This window comes from Bos taurus, chromosome 29, assembly GCF_002263795.3.
Source record: "Bos taurus isolate L1 Dominette 01449 registration number 42190680 breed Hereford chromosome 29, ARS-UCD2.0, whole genome shotgun sequence".
In the NCBI taxonomy this organism is placed as follows: Eukaryota; Metazoa; Chordata; class Mammalia; order Artiodactyla; family Bovidae; genus Bos; species Bos taurus.
Genome location: NC_037356.1, coordinates 23319972 through 23339507, shown reverse-complemented (window position 1 = coordinate 23339507; position 19536 = coordinate 23319972). Strand labels below are relative to the sequence as shown.

Here is a 19536-nt window from a genome sequence, read left to right as displayed (position 1 = left end):
ATAAGATGGCATTTGGCAGAAAAAGACCACAATGGAGTTGTCTGGAATAGAGAGCTGCATCGTTCTCTATACTTGACTCAACTGCCATGAGATAAGAATGGCAGTTTTCAAACTGTGTTCACAGTCTTATACACAACTCAGGACTTTTCAGGGACATCGTACCACAGGTCACTGATTGCCCTTGAACTGATGCCAATGGCAGGGCATGCGGAATAGTACACTGTATCCATTATGTGTTATGTGCCTGTGTGCCAAGTTGCTTCAGTCATGTCTGATTCTTTGGGACCCTATGGACTATAGCCCACCAGGCTTCTCTGTCCATGGGGATTCTCCAGGCAAGAAAGCTGGAATGGGTTGCCATGCCCTCCTCCAGTGCATCTTACCCACTGAGGGACGGAACCCATGGCTACTGCATTACAGGTGGATTCTTTACCGCTGAGCCATCAGGGAAGCTCGTGTGCTTTATTCATTTCAGTCACTCAGTGGTGTCTGACTCTTTGTGACTCCATGGAATGCTGCACACCAGGCTTCCCTGTCCATCATCAACACCCGGAGCTTGCTCAAACGCATGTCCATTGAGTCAGTGATGCCATCCAACCATCTCATCCTCTGTCATCCACTTCTCCTCCTGCATTTAATCTTTCCCAGGATAAGGATCTTTTCCAATGAGTCAGTTCTTCATGTCAGGTGATGAAAGTATTGAAGTTTCAACTTCAGCATCAGTCCTTCCAATGAATATTCAGGACTGATTTCCTTTAGAGTTGATTACTTTTATCTCCTTGCAGTTGAAGGGACTCTCAAGAGTCTTCTCCAACACCACACTTCAGAAGTATCAATTCTTCAGTGCTCAGCTTTCTTCATGCTCCAGCTCTCACATCCATACATGACTACTGGAAATACAATAGCTTTGACTAGATGGACTTGGTTGACAAAGTAATGTCTTTGCTTTTTAATATGCTGTCTAGGTTGGTCACAGCTTTTCTTCCAAGGAGCAAGTATCTTTCAATTTCATGGGTGCAATCACCATCTGCAGTGATTTTGGAGCCCCCAAAATAAAGTCTCTCTCTGTTTGCATTGTTTCCCCATTTGCCGTGAAGTGATGGGACCAGATGCTATGATCTTAGTTTTCTGAATGTTGAGTTTTAAGCCAACTTTTTCACTCTCCTCTTTCACTTTCATCAAGAGGCTTTTGAGTTCCTCTTCACTTTCTGCCATAAGGGTGGTGTCATCTGCATATCTGAGGTTATTGATATTTCTCCCAGCAATCTTGATTCCAGCTTGTGTTTCTTCCAGTCCAGCGTTTCTCATGATGTACTCTGCATATAAGTTAAATAATCAGGGTGACAGTATACAGCTTTGACACACTCCTTTCCCGATTTGGAACCTGCCTGTTGTTCCATGTCATATTCTGACTGTTGCTTCCTGACGTGCATACAGATTTCTCAGGAGGTAAGTTAGGTAGTCTGGTATTCCCATTTCTAATAATTTTCTACAGTTTTGTTGTGATCCACACATTCAAAGGCTTTGGCCTAGTCAATAAAACAGAAGAAGGTGTTTTTCTGGAAATCTCTTGCGTTTTTGATGATCCAACGGATATTGGCAATTTGATCTCTTGTTCCTCTGCCTTTTCTAAATCCTGCTTGAACATCTGGAAGTTCACAGTTCACGTACTGTTGAAGCCTGACTAGGTGGATTTTGAGCATTACTTAGCCAGCATGTGAGATGAGTGCAATTGTGTGGTAGTTTGAGCATTCTTTGGCATTGCCTTTCTTGGGATTGGAATGAAAACTGACCTTTTCCAGTTCTGTGGCCACTGCTGAGTTTTCCAAATTTGCTGGCATACTGAGTACAGCACTTTCACAGCATCATCTTTTAGGATTTGAAATAGCTCAACTGGAATTCCATCACCTCCACTAGTTTTGTTCATAGTGATGCTTTCCAAGGCCCACTTGACTTCACATTCCAGGATGTCTGGCTCTAGGTGTGTGATCATACCATCGTGGTTACCTGGGTCATGAAGATCTTTTTTGTATAGTTCTTCTGTGTATTCATGCCACCATTTCTTAATATCTTCTGCTTCTTTTTGGTCCATACCATTTCTGTCCTTTATCGTGCCCATCTTTGCATGACATGTTCCCTTGGTATCTCTAGTTTTCTTGAAGAGATCTCTAGACTTTCCCTTTCTATTGTTTTCCTCTATTTCTTTGCATTGATCACTGAGGAAGGCTTTCGTATCTCTCCTTGCTATTCTTTGGAACTCTGCATTCAGGTTCTTATATATTTTCTTTTCTCCTTTGCCTTTTGCTTCTCGTCTTTTCTCAGTTATTTGTAAGGCCTGCTCAGACAACCATTTTGCCTTTTTGCATTTCTTTTTCTTGGGGATGATCTTGATCACTCCCTCCTGTACAATGTCATGAACCTCCATCCATAGTTTCTCAAGCACTTAGTCTATCAGATCTAATCCCTTGACTCTTTTGTTACTTCCACTGTATAATCATAATGGATTTGATTTAGGTCATATCTGAATGGGCTATTAATTTTCCCTATTTTTTTCAATTTAAGTCTGAATTTGGCAATAAGGAGTTCATGATCTGAGCCACAGTCAGTTCCTGGTCTTGTTTTTGCTGACTGTATAGAGCTTCTCCATCTTTGCAAAGAATATAATCAATCTGATTTCAGTATTGACCATCTGGTGATATCCATCTGTAGGGTTGTCTCTTCTTTTGTGGGAAGAGGGTGTTTGCTATGACCAGTGTGTTCTCTTGGCAAAACTCTATTAGTCTTTGCCCTGCTTCATTCCATATTCCAAGGCCAAATTTGCCTGTTACTCCAGGTGTTTCTTGACTTTCTACTTTTGCATTCCAGTCCCCTGTAATGAAAAAGACATCTTTTTTTGGTGTTCTAGAAGGTTTTGTAGGGCTTCATATAACCGTTCAACTTTAGCTTCTTCAGCGTTACTGATTGGGGGTATGGGCTTTTATTACTATGACATTGAATGGTTTGCTTTGGAATCAAACAGAGATCATTCTGTTATTTTTGAGATTACAACCATGTACTGCATTTTGTACTCTTTTGTTGACTATTAGGGTGACTCCCTTTCTTCTAAGGGATTCTTGACCACAATAGTAGATATAATGGTCATCAAAATTAAATTCACTCATTCCGATCCATTTTATTTTACTGATTCCTAAAATGTCAATGTTCACTCTTGCCATCTCCTGTTTGACCACTTCCAATTTACCTTGATTCATGGACCAACCATTCCAATTTCCTTTTCAATACTGCTCTTTACAGCACTGGATTTACTTCCATCACCACTCACATCCACAACTTGGCGCTGTTTTGCTTTGGCTCTGTCTCTTTATTCTTTCTGGAGTTATTCTCCACTGATCTCCAATAGCATATAGGGCACCTACTGACTTGGGGAGTTGATCTTTCAGTGTCCTATCTTTTTGTCTTTTCATACTGTTTATAGGGTTCTCAAGGCAAGAATACTGAAGTGGTTTGCCATTCCCTTCTCCAGTGGACCATGTTTTGTCAGAACTCTCCACCATGACCCTTCCGTCTTGAGTCGCCCTACATGGCGTGGCTCATAGTTTCATTGGGTCAGACAAGTCTGTGGCCCATGTGAATAGTTTGATTAATTTTCTGTGACTATGGTTTTCATTCTATCATGTGGTTTTCATGTGCTATATATTAGTATTAGTTTAATTTCTTTTTATATAAGACTACTGTAGTATAGATATTTCCAGGAGAAATAGGGGAAGATTCCCAGCCAGCAATTGCTATATTCCAAGAAATAATTACCTGAAGAGGCTATGTAAGATGAGCTGAGCCTACCATGACAATCAACAGCTCATCTTTCTGCAGGGTTGTCACTTTCCTTCAGCTCAGAGGCAAGTCTTTGGGCTAGAGAATCTGAGTGGTCCATGCATTTGCTGATTCTATGAAGCCAGATTCTAGAGCAAAGAGAGCCTAGAATACGTCCTTTAATGAGGGATGACTGAAGAATGAGTAGCTCTGATTGACTATCATAAATGAAGTCATTTAGTGAATTGGCAGTTGTAGAGAGAGAGAGAACAGTAGTTCCCAAATTGTGCTCCCCCAAACCTTAGTTTTGTAAGCTACAATCCAAAGAAAAAGCACTCTGCAGCCAAATAAATATGGGAAACAGTGCATATTATGATTCTCCTCTCCAAGTTACAGGGCATATAAATATGTTAAATCTCTGAGACTGAAATCTAAAAATCATTAGCTTAACACTGTTTAAGATAGAGTTTCCTGGACTTATTTGTTCACAGATATTTTCAAAGAATACCAAGCAATATCTGGAGTTACTCTCTTGGAATCATCAATTCAGAGAAGAATCATGTTCTCTGAATGACAGATCTGTGCCAGACATCCTCAATTTAGTTTTTGGTGATTCAGCATATGCAGTTAGAAATGTCTTCATGACCATCAGCTCTCATCCATTGTTCAATTCATGAGAGAGCATCCGAAAACTGAAGCTTTCATTTTGTTTGAATTCTGGGGAAAAAGATGGGACTTGGTTCTTCCAGTAACTTTCATTTTAGGTGAATAACCAGTTTTAATCAGTATGTTGACCTGAGTATGTTAGGTGTGTTAGGTGTTTATTAAAAGGTTAGTGTCAAAAGAAATTAATGTCCTGGTGGGCTTGTGTTTTTCTCTGAGGCAGATATTGATGAATGTACAGAGGGGATCATTGAGTGCCACAACCATTCCCGCTGCGTTAACCTACCAGGGTGGTACCACTGTGAGTGCAGAAGCGGTTTCCATGACGATGGGACCTATTCACTGTCCGGGGAGTCCTGTATTGGTAAGCAGCTTTCAGCCCTGCCCTCCATCCCTCTGGACCTTTGCAGGAGAGGCAGCCTACTTTGGCAGTCTATTCAGCTCCCACTGTTAAAATATGACCCCTCCCTGGTTAAACTCATCAGTTCTCAAATTTGCTCCCTCTTTAATTCAGGGATCAGGCCAGGGATTATGCGATGTAGAGTTTTAGAACTATTATTCAAAAACTAGGGCAGTCAGAGGACAAAGCCTAAGTCTGTAGGCTGTGGTGTTTAGTTCTTTCTGAAGGAAATCATGATGACTTGCTAGAATTTTTTGCAGTTTGAGATGCAGCTGTGGGAGAAAAGGAAATATTACTGGACACAGAAAGTTCAGTTTAAATCTCAGCTCTTGTACTACAAATGTCACTGCACCTCTCTGAGCCTTCATCTGTGAATATATAAAAATGTGGATAATAATGCACATATTTATATTATTAGATTTAAATGGGATGCCATATATTTAAAGATTATAAGCTTTGGATTGATGCACAAATATAATAGAGTCAAATTAACCTTATTATTGTTGCTATTATTGCTGCCATCATCTTTGCAAGGTCTCCTTTCATGTCTTTTCTGCTTGTGGTTCTGTTACCTGCTGGACAGAGGGGGTTAGGATATGGAGTTCTTCACCTTTAAGACCTTATACCTGTCATGAAATCCAAACAACTGATCAAGAATGTAATTGTTTCCATGAGAACCTTAACCAATCCAGTTATTTCATGTCATGTGGACTCAGCTGAATTCTTAATGTTGATTTGAGCTGACCCAGAGGGCAAGCATTCTGACCATGGGTTCTCAAAGTTCAGAATGCTGTATTAGAAAGTGGAAATTTGATTTTGAAAATCCATTGTCTCTGCTCACCGCGTATCCTTTTTTTCCTAAAGGTTGCTGCTAAGAACCAATCAGTGTTTTTACAACTTCTGCCCTGAGATGGGCTCTGAAGCAAAGATGAATTAGGGAACAGTAAGCACACAAGCTTGTCCATTGCAGTCTTGGTATTACTGTTGAAAGGCGTGCAGCTTAGTTGTTGCAGGCATAGACCCTTGAGCCAGACTCCCTGCAGTCAGATTCCAGCTCTGCCATGACTAAGTATGCTGCAAGATCTCCTCTAAACTGTACCTCAGTTATCTTGTGTGTAAAATGGAAATGGTCATATGTTTCTGCATACTCAGCACTCTGTCTCATACTCCATCCCTATTCTTTTTATTGTTAAAGCCATGATTTGCAACTTCACAGAGAGCTTTGAATTTAACCTGGGTCTTCATATACTTCCTTTACTCCATGGCCAGGAACTTCTGTATATATGCAACTCGTAGTAGATAGATGTTATGTGAATAGGAATAGATCAAATAGCTATTGTTACTGAGCGCCGAAGAATTGATGCTTTTGAACTGTGGTGTTGGAGAAGACTCTTGAGAGTCTCTTGGACTGCAAGGAGATCCAACCAGTCCATTCTGAAGGAGATCAGCCCTGGGATTTCTTTGGAAGGAATGATGCGAAAGCTGAAACTCCAGTACTTTGGCCACCTCATGCGAAGAGTTGACTCGCTGGAAAAGACTCTGATGCTGGGAGGGATTGCGGGCAGGAGAAGGGGATGACGGAGGATGAGATGGCTGGATGGCATCACCGACTCCATGGACGTGAGTTTGAGTGAACTCCGGGAGTTGGTGATGGACAGGGAGGTCTGGCGTGCTGTGATTCAGATCAGATCAGATCAGTGGCTCAGTCGTGTCCGACTCTTTGCAACCCCATGAATCGCAAAGAGATGGCTGTAGTCACCATCTGCAGTGATTTTGGAGCCCCCCAAAATAAAGTCTGACACTGTTTCCCCATCTATTTCCCATGAAGTGGTGGGACTGGATGCCATGATCTTCATTTTCTGAATGTTGAGCTTTAAGCCAACTTTTTCACTCTCCACTTTCACTTTCATCAAGAGGCTTTTGAGTTCCTCTTCACTTTCTGCCATAAGGGTGGTGTCATCTGCATATCTGAGGTTATTGATATTTCTCCTGGCAATCTTGATTCCAGTTTGTGTTTCTTCCAGTCCAGCATTTCTCATGATGTACTCTGCATATAAGTTAAATAAACAGGGTGACAATATACAGTCTTGACGAATTCCTTTTCCTATTTGGAACCAGTCTGTTTTTCCATGTCCAGTTCTAACTGTTGCTTCCTGACCTGCATACAAATTTCTCAAGAGGCAGATCAGGTGGTCTGGTATTCCCATCTCTTTCAGAATTTTCCACAGTTTATTGTGATCCACACAGTCAAAGGCTTTGGCATAGTCAATAAAGCTGTTATTCATGGCGTCGCAAAGAGTCAGACATGACTGAGCGACTGAACTGAACTGAACCAATTGGAGATAGAAAGATATAATTTTGATATAGGTGATATTACATTTGGGGACTAAAAACAAAACTTTCACTTTTAAAAATTGTATTTGATATCAATAAATGTGGGATGCTTAGCTTTTTATTCATGAGAGACCATAGAGATCACCTCGCTGATGCAACTGACCACCACGGTGTCACATACTTCTGTACCTTTGCACGTGCCGACCCTCTGTGGGTGGAATGGAGCAGAGCTCTGACTCAGGGATGACCCTCTCTTTTCCTGATCATGTTGATTCAAAAATGAATTTCTGCTCATTGCCCTAACTTCAGCTCAGATGTCACCAGATCGCCATGATGCGTTCTCTGAAATCTTCATAGGGGTTATCAGTCCTCTCCTCTACTAACTCTAGAGCTTCTATCCTGGCATATGTTTCTGTAGCTGTTCTACTGTTCAGTTTATTGTTCTTGTACTAGTCTGTAAACATAAAATAAGGTTCATTGTTCTGTCTCTCCAGCGAGATGCTTTGGTAATTGGTGTTCAGTAAATGAGAAAACGCAACCATAGTTCATCCGTCCAGTAAAGAAATACCGTCACAGAAAGAGTAACACCTTGCTTCTGGCCTCACAGCTTATTTGGTACAAGTAGAGACGCAAGCCTAGGTCAAAGGTGACCCTACATCCCAAATGCCTGGGACAACCCCACTTTACGCCTGTTCTGATGTAATTATCAGTTGTGCCCTGTCGCGGTCATAAATGTCCCTGCTAGGATGACAGATGCCGTGGCCACCTCACCTACTGATTTCTCTCTGCCATACTGAGTGGTGTGCCTGGGGGAACAGAGCTCTGCCTCCCTGGGGATGCACTTTCCTCATCCATGAACTGATTTCAGCTCTGCACAGGAAAACATTGGTAAGCTGGAGTCCTTGGCAAGGAACTAGGGTTGTTTTAATTAGAACATTTTAAATTTAGATAATTGTTCCTCTGAATTCCCTTGCATTTCCTCACTAAAAATAGCTTTGTAAATGAGTCTTACTAAGAACAGGAATCTGACCATCATTTAGGTTTTTGTTTTTTTTTTTCCCTCTTGGTAATTGAAAGCACTCTTGGTTCAGAATATTTCTTGGCATAATAGATGTATAAATCTGATCATATCACTTTCATGTTATATCCTTCTAATGCCTTCCCAGTAAATGTAAAATAAATTTCTAACTCTTTGCATGGTCTTTCCTCCAGGCTTTAGGTGACATTGCCCCTGTCCACTTGTTGGGCTTTCTCTTATATATGTTAGCCTTTCTGATCTTTTCATGTCTTGCATGTAACAGTGAAATCACCTGGTTTTAGGGCCTTTGCCTTTGCTGTAACACTGCCTGGAACACTCACTCTCTGTTTTCTTGCATGTTTTTAAAGTGAAATATAGCTGATTTACAATGTTGTGTTAATTTCACATGTATAGCATGCATGTGTGCTAAGTGGCTTCAGTTATGCCAGACTCTTTGCAACCCTATGGACTGTAGCCTCCCAGGCTCCTCTGTCCATGGGATTCTCCAGGCAAGAATACTGGAGTGAGTAGCAGGTCCTTCTCCAGGGGATCTTCCAAACCCAGAGATCTAACTCACATCTTTGATGTCTCCTGCATTGGCAGACAGGTTCTTTACCACTAGCACCGCCTGGGAAGCCTGTGTATAGCACAGTGATATTTTTTTTCTTTGCAGATTATATTCCATTCAAAGTTATTACAAGATACTAGAAATAATTTTTGGTGCTATACAACAAATCCTTGTTATCTATTTTATGTATAATAGTTTGTATCTGTTCATCTCATACTCCTATTTGTCCCTCCCTCCTTCCACTTCCTTTTTTGGTATCCCAAAGTTTGTTTTCCATGTTTGTGAGTCTGTTTTGTAAATAAGTTCATTTGTATCATTTTTTTTTTTTTAGATTCTACATGTAATTGACATCATATATTGTTTTTCTTTCTCTGACATATCACTTAATATAATGTTCTCTACATCCATCCATGTTGCTGCAAAAGACAGTAGTTTGTTCCTTCTTTATGACTGAGTAATATTCCATCATGTGTATGTGTGTATACACACATATATACCACATCTTCTTAAGCTGATCATTTGTTGATGGACACTTGGGTTGTTTCCATATCTTGCCTTTTGCAAATAAGTGCTACTATGAATATTGAATGCATGTATCTTTTTACATTAAAGTTTTTGTTTTTCCATATATATACCCAGGAGTGGAGTTGCTAGATCATATCATAGTTCTATTTTTACTTTTCAAAGGAACCTCCATACTGCATTCCACAGTGCATGCCTGCATGCTAAGTCGCTTCATTCATGTCCAACTCTTTGTGACTTTATGGACTGTGGCCCACGAGGCTCCTCTGTCCATGGGGATTCTCTAGGCAAGAACACTGAAGTGGGTTGCCATGCCCTCCTCCAGGGGATCTTCCCGACCCAGAGATCAGACTCATGTCTTACATCTTTTGCATTGCCATGAGGGTTCTTAACCACTGAGCCACCAGGGAAGCCCATTCTACAGTGGCTACACCAATTTACATTCCCACCAGAAGTGTAGGAAGTTCCCCTTTTCTTAACACCTTCTCTAGTACTTATTATCTGTAAACCTCTTTCTTCATTTAATTCTTAGCTCAAATGCCACTTTTTTGAGGAGACTCTCCCGGACCATTTTATCTGAAGTAGTTGCAATATATCACACTCTTTTATGCCTTTTATAGCATTTTTTTTGTTTTCATATGTATTGTGCATATGCATATGTGTAACTGTCACCTGCCACAAATGTACAGATCCTTGGAGGGCAGAAACCTTGTCTGTATTTCACCACTGTACATTCGTTGCTTTATCGTGTACACACAATGTAGGCATTCAATGCGTATGTGTCAGATGATTGAAGGAATAGATAGAACTCTATCAGGACAACTTTATCTTGTATTGGGGCTGACACAACTAGTTGTGTAGACCGCAGTGAGTAACATAAGATGCCAAACATCACAACATCATGTGAGTCTTTTGTTTCAGAAAAAAAGTATTTATTAAGAACAACCATTACACCAGTACTGTGTTAAGCCTTCTGGGAATATGGGTTTGAAGAAGATAAGATCTCTGTTCTTGGGGGATTTATAACTTGAAATATATGGAATCATAATAACGTATCTTAATAGCACTGAAAATTAGCACATAAAATAAGCTGTAAATAACATCAGCTACTAATGCTTACATTTAAAAGCAATAGTGGCATCTAAGACAGTCTTCTTTTAAGTATTTTAGGAACATGCACTCAGCTATGCTTTTTCCCCAGACAATAGCAGGGACGGCATATGTTGGAATCTAAAATGTGGCAGTTCTAGGCTTTTAAGGGAACAGTCACATGTCACTCCATGCCATTTTTCTTAGATGAGGATAACACCTGCTGTATTGACTTCATCAGTTACTGTAAACATCTAATGTTAGTCATGTCATAAAGAACAGCAGCCTTGCAAGATTTCCCATTGCGTCTTTCTCCTGAAGTGTACTGATCATACAGTTGAAGAAATGACTAGTTTAGGTATTGTAGAGACAGACAGAATCATCCTCCTTGGGGAGTTTATGAGTCTTGTTTGTTTCCCTGTCTCTCTCTCATTTGCTTGTTTATAATTCCAGGAGAGATGGACACACAAAGATTTACTGCTGCTGCTAAGTCGCTTCAGTCGTGTCCGACTCTGTGCAACCCCATAGACGGCAGCCCACCAGGCTCCACCGTCCCTGGGATTCTCCAGGCAAGAACACTGGAGTGGGTTGCCATTTCCTTCTCCAATGCAGGAAAGTGAAAAGTGAAAGTGAAGTCGTTCAGTCATGTCCAACTCTAGTGACCCCATGGACTACATCCTACCAGGCTCCTCCGTCCATGGGATTTTCTAGGCAAAAGTACTGGAGTGGGGTGCCATTGCTACTAGCTAGTATTTATTGGGATGATCCTCTGGAGAAAGGCATGGTTACCCACTGCAGTATTCTTGTCTGGAGAGTTCCATGGACAGAGGAGCCTGGTGGGCTACAGTCCATGTGGTCGCAAAGACTTGGACATGACTGAGCGACTAACACTTTCATTTTTCACATTTATTGAAGATGAGAGTGCTGCCTTGTTACTGTAGGGTCCAGTGTACTCTGTGTTTGGATGCAGTGGTGGGAGTCTGATTCTCAGTATTAACACAGAAGCTCTGAGCAGTTCCTTTTTTCCAGGCATAGCTATCTTGGTCATTTAGAAATGAAAATATATATTAATAATACCATGTATGAAGAGCAGGATTTTACATATTTTGTAAATGAGATTCTAACTCCCTTGGATGTTAGTCAGTCTCTATGATTTGCTTCTGCCTTTGAATCTTTATTTTCCTCTGCTCCCTCTCATGCTTAACATGGATTCTCAAGCCTCCTCAAATATTTCTTCCAGTCTTTTAAAACCCTGCAGTCTTTATTCCTTTGCTTGTATGCTTTTCCCTGACTGTCTCTCTATCCCACTTTCTGCTTGTCGAAATCCTGATGATGTTTTACCCCCGAACCAGGGATTCTTAACTTTGCTTCACAGTAGATTCACCTGCATAGCTTTTAAAATACACTTACAATGGGATATCACAAACTAGAGATTCCAATTCAGTTGGTCTGTTACTGGATAGATGGAAGTCATTTTTTAATGTCTACAAGTGAGTAAAAAAGTAAGCTTAAAACTCAACTATCAGAAAACCAAGATCATTGCATCCGGTCCCATCACTTCATGGCAAATTGATGGGGAAGCAATGGCAAACAATGACAGACTTTATTTTTTTGGTCTCCAAAATCACTGCAGATGGTGACTGCAGCCATGAAATTTGAAAAATGCTTGCTCCTTGGAAGAAAAGCTATGACCAACCTAGACAGCATGTTAAAAAGCAGAGACATCACTTTACCAAAAAAGGTCCATCTAGTCAAAGCTGTGGTTTTCCCAGTTGTCATGTATGGATGTGAGAATTGGACCATAAAGAAAGTTGAGCCCTGAAGAACTGATGCTTTTGAATTGTGCTATTGGAGAAGACTCTTGAGAAATAAGACTGTAAGGAGGTAAACCAGTCCATCCTAAAGGAAATCAGTCCTGGATATTCATTGGAAGGACTGATGCTGAAGTTGAAACGCCAATACTTTGGCCACTTGATGCAAAGAACCAACTCATTGGAAAAGACCCTGATGCTGGGAAGGATTAAAGGCAGGAGGAGAAAGGGATGATAGAGGATGAGATGGTTGGATGGCATCACCGACGCAATGGACATGAGTTTGAGTAAGCTCCCGGAGTTAGTGATGGACAGGGAGGCCTGGCGTGCTGCAGTCCATGGGGTCACAAAGAGTCGGACACGACTGAGTGACTGAAATGAACTGAACAGTGATTAGAAAGAATTTTAAATTAACAGAGACACTCTCATAGCTCTCTAATAATAATAAAATTGCCTACCTCTTATATGTTGTTTGGAAAATTCTGAAAGAGATGGGAATACCAGACCACCTGATCTGCCTCTTGAGAAATTTGTATGCAGGTCAGAAAGCAACAGTTAGAACCGGACATGGAACAACAGACTGGTTCCAAATAGGAAAAGGAGTTCATCAAGGCTGTATATTGTCACCCTATTTATTTAACTTATATGCAGAGTACATCATGAGAAGCGCTGGACTGGAAGAAACACAAACTGGAATCAAGATTGCCAGGAGAAATATCAATAACCTCAGATATGCAGATGACACCACCCTTATGGCAGAAAGTGAAGAGGAACTCAAAAGCCTCTTGATGAAAGTGAAAGTGGAGAGTGAAAAAGTTGGCTTAAAGCTCAACATTCAGAAAACGAAGATCATGGCATCCAGTCCCACCACTTCATGGGAAATAGATGGGGAAACAGTGGAAACAGTGTCAGACTTTATTTTTCTGGGCTCCAAAATCACTACAGATGGTGACTGCAGCCATGAAATGAAAAGACGCTTACTCCTTAGAAGGAAAGTTATGACCAACCTAGATAGCATGTTCAAAAGCAGAGTCATTACTTTGCCAACAAAGGTCCATCTAGTCAAGGCTATGGTTTTTCCTGTGGTCACGTATGGATGTGAGAGTTGGACTGTGAAGAAGGCTGAGCACCGAAGAATTGATGCTTTTGAACTGTGGTGTTGGAGAAGACTCTTGAGAGTCCCTTGGACTGCAAGGAGATCCAACCAGTCCATTCTGAAGGAGATCAGCCCTGGGATTTCTTTGGAAGGTATGATGCTAAAGCTGAAACTCCAGTACTTTGGCCACCTCATGCGAAGAGTTGACTCATTGGAAAAGACTCTGATGCTGGGAGGGATTGGGGGCAAGAGGAGAAGGGGACGACAGAGGATGAGATGGCTGGATGGCATCACTGACTCGATGGACGTGAGTCTGAGTGAACTCCAGGAGTTGGTGATGGACAGGGAGGCCTGGCGTGCTGCGATTCATGGGGTCACAAAGAGTCAGACATGACTGAGCGACTGATTTGATCTGATCTGATCTATATGTTGTCACAACCATGTTTTTGCACCTGTTTTATGGAACTTATCAGGATAAGTTTGTTGTCTTCATCGATTCTTTACAACTTATACACATGTAGCTATTCTTTGGGATGTGGCACCTCTTAGCCCCTCGTTATGGTCTCCTCTATGGGACTCTGCTGTATGAATTAAGTTCCCAGACTCTGGAGTCCGCTTTCTGGTCACTGTAAACAGCTTGGTGTGCATTTACTTGTCAGAGCAGCTGCTGCAACCCGTGTGAACATGCAAAGCAACATAAACAACCAGAAAATGTTCCACTGGAATCTCTTGGGAAGGGGGTTTCACTTTTTATTGATTGATGTGTCAGAGTTGACTGAAGTGGTCTACGAATGATTTGGGCTCTGCTGTCATTGCCCAGTGCCTGGTTCCCAGAGGAGTGAAAATAAAAAGAGGTAGAGGCTGGAGATGCCCCCTATGATGAACCTCACTGAGGCAGGTGGAGGATTATGAAGCCTTAGTGAGTAACAGTGTGATACATACAGGAAAGGCAGGTTTCAAGTACATATGGGATTGCTGGGATTCAGATTCCAACTAGGCCACTTTCTAGCTGAGCTGCATTTGGCAAACTATTTAACCTCTCTAAAGAAAGGCAATGCCAAAGGATGCTCAAACTACCGCACAATTGCATTCATCTCACACGCTAGTAAAGTAATGCTCAAAATTCTCCAAGCCAGGCTTCAGCAATACGTGAACCGTGAACTTCCAGATATTCAAGCTGGTTTTAGAAAAAGGCAGAGGAACCAGAGACCAAATTGCCAACATCCGCTGGATCATCAAAAAAGCAAGAGACTTCCAGAAAAACATGCTGGGAGGGATTGCGGGCAGGAGGAGAAGGGGACGACAGAGGATGAGATGGCTGGATGGCATCATTGACTCGATGGACGTGAGTCTGAGTGAACTCTGGGAGTTGGTGATGGACAGGGAGGCCTGGCGTGCTGCGATTCATGGGGTCGCAAAGAGTTGGACACAACTGAGTGACTGAACTGAACTGAACTGAAACCTCCTCCATATACGATGATTAAATAATATTTCCTCATGGATTTTTTTTGTAATATCAGTTCAGTTCAGTCGCTCAGTCGTGTCTGACTCTTTGCGACCCCATGAATCGCAGCACGCCAGGCCTCCCCGTCCATCACCAATTCCTGGAGTTTACCCAAACTCATGTCCATCAAGTTGGTGATGCCATCCAGCCATCTCACCCTCTGTCGTCCCCTTCTCCTTCTGCCCCCAATCCATTCTAAGTGCTTCTAAATGTGAAAGTCCTAGCAAGTAGTAGATAGTATGAGTTAACATTTAACTGTCCTTGTCTGTCTGATGAAGACAGCAACAGTGATTCTAACAAGAGCTAACATTTATGGAGAGCTTACTTTCTGCCAGGCACTGAGCAATTTACAGAAGTGCCAACTTCATAAGCTGCTGTGAGGATTAAATAAGCTAACATAGGGGGAAAAAACCATTCAGCAGTTATGGTTTGAGTGCTTAGTAAATGTGAGCCATTAGCTTGAACTAAACCCCTATACTGTGTGTCAGGGAACCTCATGCATTATCTAATTTAGTTCTCATACCTACCTTAGGAGGGAAGCCCTTTTACTATTGTCATTTTAAAGGTGAGGGAAATAAGATCTCAAGGATTAAGATAACATCCCAAATTCCAGTCAGTAAGCAGCACACAGAGGCCATAATCCCAGTGCCTTTGATCCCAACCTTCTGCTTTTAGTATGTTAACATTGTAAGGCTGTCTGGGAGTGGGGGGACCTGTGATGAGTCCACAGACAAGGGAGATGCTAAGCAGAGCAGTTGGGGGCCAATGAGACAGAGAAGGAGAATATGAGTGAGACCTGGACAAAGAGTTGCTATGTTCCATCTGAATCAAGAGATTGGGGGATTGCTTTATCTAAGGGACTCAAGGACTGTGTAGTTAGGCCCTCCAGCTAGACCAGGGGCAGGATGTCAAGGTGGCAGGTTCTTGACAATTAATCTGATAGCACCTAAGGCTATCCACTGAGGCCATTACCTTCCCAGCATTTCTGATGATATGAATCTGAGTGAAAAAGGAAAGCAAGGGATGGGGAAGTAAGAGCATGAGAACTGGTGCCAAGTAGATTTTTAAGTAATTATGTTTGATCTTTCACTCATTCATTTATCCCCTGCCTCTTAAAAGTAGTTACTACATACAAAGAACACACATTCAATAGACTTATTAACAAAGAAATATTTGAAAAATAAAGGAAACATACTAACCGTGAGAGCTAACAAGACATTTAGGAATATCCTAACAGGCAGAGCAAAAAGGGAAGAAACATGAGTTTTATGAATTGTTATGGTCTGAAAGGAGTTGGCATAAAAAGTTTTTTAAGCAAAAATGGCTCAAATGTGCTTTCCCTCCGTTCCAGAGTAGAGATGTGCCAGGTGGTGAAAATATCTCTGTGGACCACAGTATTTCAAGCTAAGAATATTTAAGAGACAGAGGCATACATATCCATCTCATAATATTCCTTGGATTTTCTCTATTTGCAAACAATAGTATTTCCATCATTCACTGTTTCATTCCATGCCAAAGTATTTTCTTGAAATAGCCCCTGTCCCCCAACCTTCCTTGATAATATTTAATGATATCTCATTAACTTCAAAATTGACACATGTTGCCAAAGAACTTAAGATTTGGGTTTCAGGCAAGTAATAAATGAACTATTATTTAAGGGACTTCCCAAAGGCAGATACCACCTGGCCCTGTCGCTGTTTTAAATAGCTTGATGCATTGGAGAAGGAAATGGCAACCCACTCCAATGTTCTTGCCTAGAGAATCCCGGGGATGGGGGAACCTGGTGGGCTGCCGTCTATGGGGTCACACAGAGTCAGACACGACTGAAGTGACTTAGCAGTTAGCATGCATTTAACTAGCAGCAGTGTGAAGTATGTGGGGCTATTGTTTGAGGACTCAGAGGACCTCAGCTGCATGGCATAAAATTGCCATCTTTGAATGGACAGAGAAACAGGGCAGATACCACCTGGGGCTGGAAATAATATGGAAACAGACTGGTATAGTCAGGACACAGAATAGAGGAAGAACACTTCCCAACTTCTAGTGGAGGAGGTATTCTGGGTCCCCTAGCAAAGCCTTAGAGTGGGTATTAGTACAGAGTTAAATCAGATGAGAAACGTGTCCTCTCAGCCCTCTGCAAGTGTCCTGCTTCCCTGCACATCCAGCCATGCATATATAAGCCTGAAGCTGCTTAACTGCAAGTTAAATTGGGTCTATTTGGGGGGCTTCTCAGGGAAGGCAAATGGCCTTCCTCAGTTTTGATGATAAACATTTCAAAAATATAATTTCACAAAATGATGTCAGAATAATATTCATCTCACTAAACTCAGGTGTGAACCTAAGGTTCATTTGGTCACCCTCAGCCTATCTGGGCTTATACAACAGGACTATGCAATGTTATCCATTTCAGTTCTAAAATGAAAGACATTTCAGGGAATTATTCTAACAGACCTCAAACTAACTATAGAGAGTATCCTTTAAGCCACCCCTGGCCCGGATTAGTATCTTTTCAATGACAAACACTTTCCTAATGGAAGTATGACCAGCCATGGAGCAGATTAAACAACTTGGAGCCATGCCCTGAAGCTGTGCACAGTGTATGGAGGGCCAGAAATCTCAATTCTGATCTAAATGGAGATCACTTGAGCAATGATGAAGAGGAAGAAACTAGACAATTATTAAAAAACAACTCTTCACAAGGATTGTGATGCTGTTATACTTATTATATCCACAAAAATAAGCCTGCTGTGGTCTTATTAAGTTAGGTGCTAGGAAGGATGCAGAGAATTCACCCCTTAGGGACTTTAAAATACCAAGTTGGAGACAAAATCAACAGACATGAAACAACCAATAGCTTTCTGATACAGGTTACCATCTAAGCTGTGTGTTAGTAACTCAGTCATGTTCAACTCTTTGCAACCCATGAACTGTAACCTCCAGGATTCTCAGTCCATGGGATTATCCAGGCAGGAATACTGGAGTGGGTTGCTGTGCCCCTCTCCATGGGATCTTCCCGACCCAGGGATCAAACCTGGGTCTCTGGCATTGTAGGCAGATTCTTTACTATCTGAGCCACCAGAGAAGCCCTTATAATTAACTGTAAAATTATATGGTCAAAACTGTAAGTTTGTAGGTAACTAGGGAGGACAGTAATCAGAGAGAAATTGAGAACAGTCAGACCAGATTGCATGGGGGTGATTAGACTTGAAGGATGGAAAGGTTATGGAGTTTATAGATATAAAGATGAATATTAGTAATAGGGAAGATTATATGATTACTTCATATTCATCACTCTTGCAAGATCTTCACATTTTCTAACTGATTTTATCCTCAAAACAACCCATCAGGTGGGAATTTTGGTAATCTATGCTTGATGGACAAAAACTGAGGTACATAGATGTTTGATAAATTGCCTCTGGTTATCTAGCTATTAACTGGTAGATTTCTTCTTCCAGAAAGTGTTCATCAATATCCTTACTAAGAACTGTGTACATGTTTAATATTTTTGAAATATTAAACAACAGGAATATTGCTTTCTTTATTGCCCAATAAAGTCTTGCTGCAAAAATGGTACTATAAAAGCCATATTTTTATGTATTGAATGCCAACCGTGTATCATTTCACTTTGAGAAATCCTTTATAGGTAGCAAATGAGGGGAAATAGATCAAGTAGCACAGCCATGTGTGAAAGAGCCCATGTTCTTTTTATTCCCTCAAAGGCCTCTGTCAGTTGTATATTAATTGTAGGTGATTTGTGAAAGGTTTAAATTAAGGTGTCAGTGGTGATCATTATTCAGATAATTGCCTCATTTTCTACTTCACCGTGTGCTAATAGATACACACCTGGTATAAACCCCATAATTTCTCATTTTTTTTGTTGGAGTATAATTGCTTTACAATGTTGTGTTAGTTTCTACTGAACAATGAAGTGAATTGGCTGTATGTAAACACATATCCCCTTCCTCTCGGGTCTCCCCACCATGGATAAAGAAATGTGGAATATATACTATGGGCTATTCAGTTCAGTTCAGTCGCTCAGTCGTGTCTGGCTCTTTGTGACCCCGTGAACCGCAGCACGCCAGGCCTCCCTGTCCATAACCAGTTCCCGGAGTTCACCCAAACCCATGTCCATCGAGTCAGTGATGCCATCCACCCATCTCATCCTCTGTCATCCCTTTCTCCTCCTGCCCTCAATCTTTCCCAGCATCAGGGTTTTTTCAAATGAGTCAGCTGTTCACATCAGGTGGCCAAAGTTCCTTAGCCATAAAAAGGAATGAAACTGGGTCATTTGTAGAGATGTGGATGTGCGTAGAGTCTGGCATAGAGAATGAAGTAAGTCAGAAAGAGAAAAACAAGTATTGTATGTTAATGTATACATGCAGAATCTAGAAAAATGGTACAGATGAATATAATTTTTAAATTTAGTTTATGTGTATGTACAGGGGAAATAAGATTTTACTCCACACCATTGTATCTTAAGGTTCATCACCTATCTGTACAAAAGAGAGACATCTAGGGTGATGGTCATTAAAGACGTCACCTGAGTGTATCAGTCATCAGTACATTTCCATGCTGCGAGGTGGAGGCTGTGGCAATTTCCAGTATTGCTGCAAGGTATCAGGTCACAGACAGAGCTAGAGCTTGAGAGCCAGAAAGGCAGGGATACTTGAAGAGCTGGAGCTGGCTTGCACTTTACTCAGCTTCTGGGGTCTGGATGTTCA

General features: G+C 41.4%; 1 protein-coding gene across 2 annotated transcripts in view; it reads left to right on the top strand.

The window, feature by feature from the left end:
- NELL1 (neural EGFL like 1) overlaps nucleotides 1-19536 on the top strand; it is a 1045899-nt gene that overhangs the window by 962183 nt on the left and 64180 nt on the right. The window contains exon 16 of one of the 2 annotated variants that reach the window (XM_024987478.2): nucleotides 4697-4837. The exons of the other annotated variant lie outside the window; for it this stretch is intronic. Coding sequence (XP_024843246.1) covers nucleotides 4697-4837 — 141 coding nt within the window. The remainder of the gene's footprint in view (nucleotides 1-4696; nucleotides 4838-19536) is intronic. 2 annotated transcript variants of the gene reach the window in all.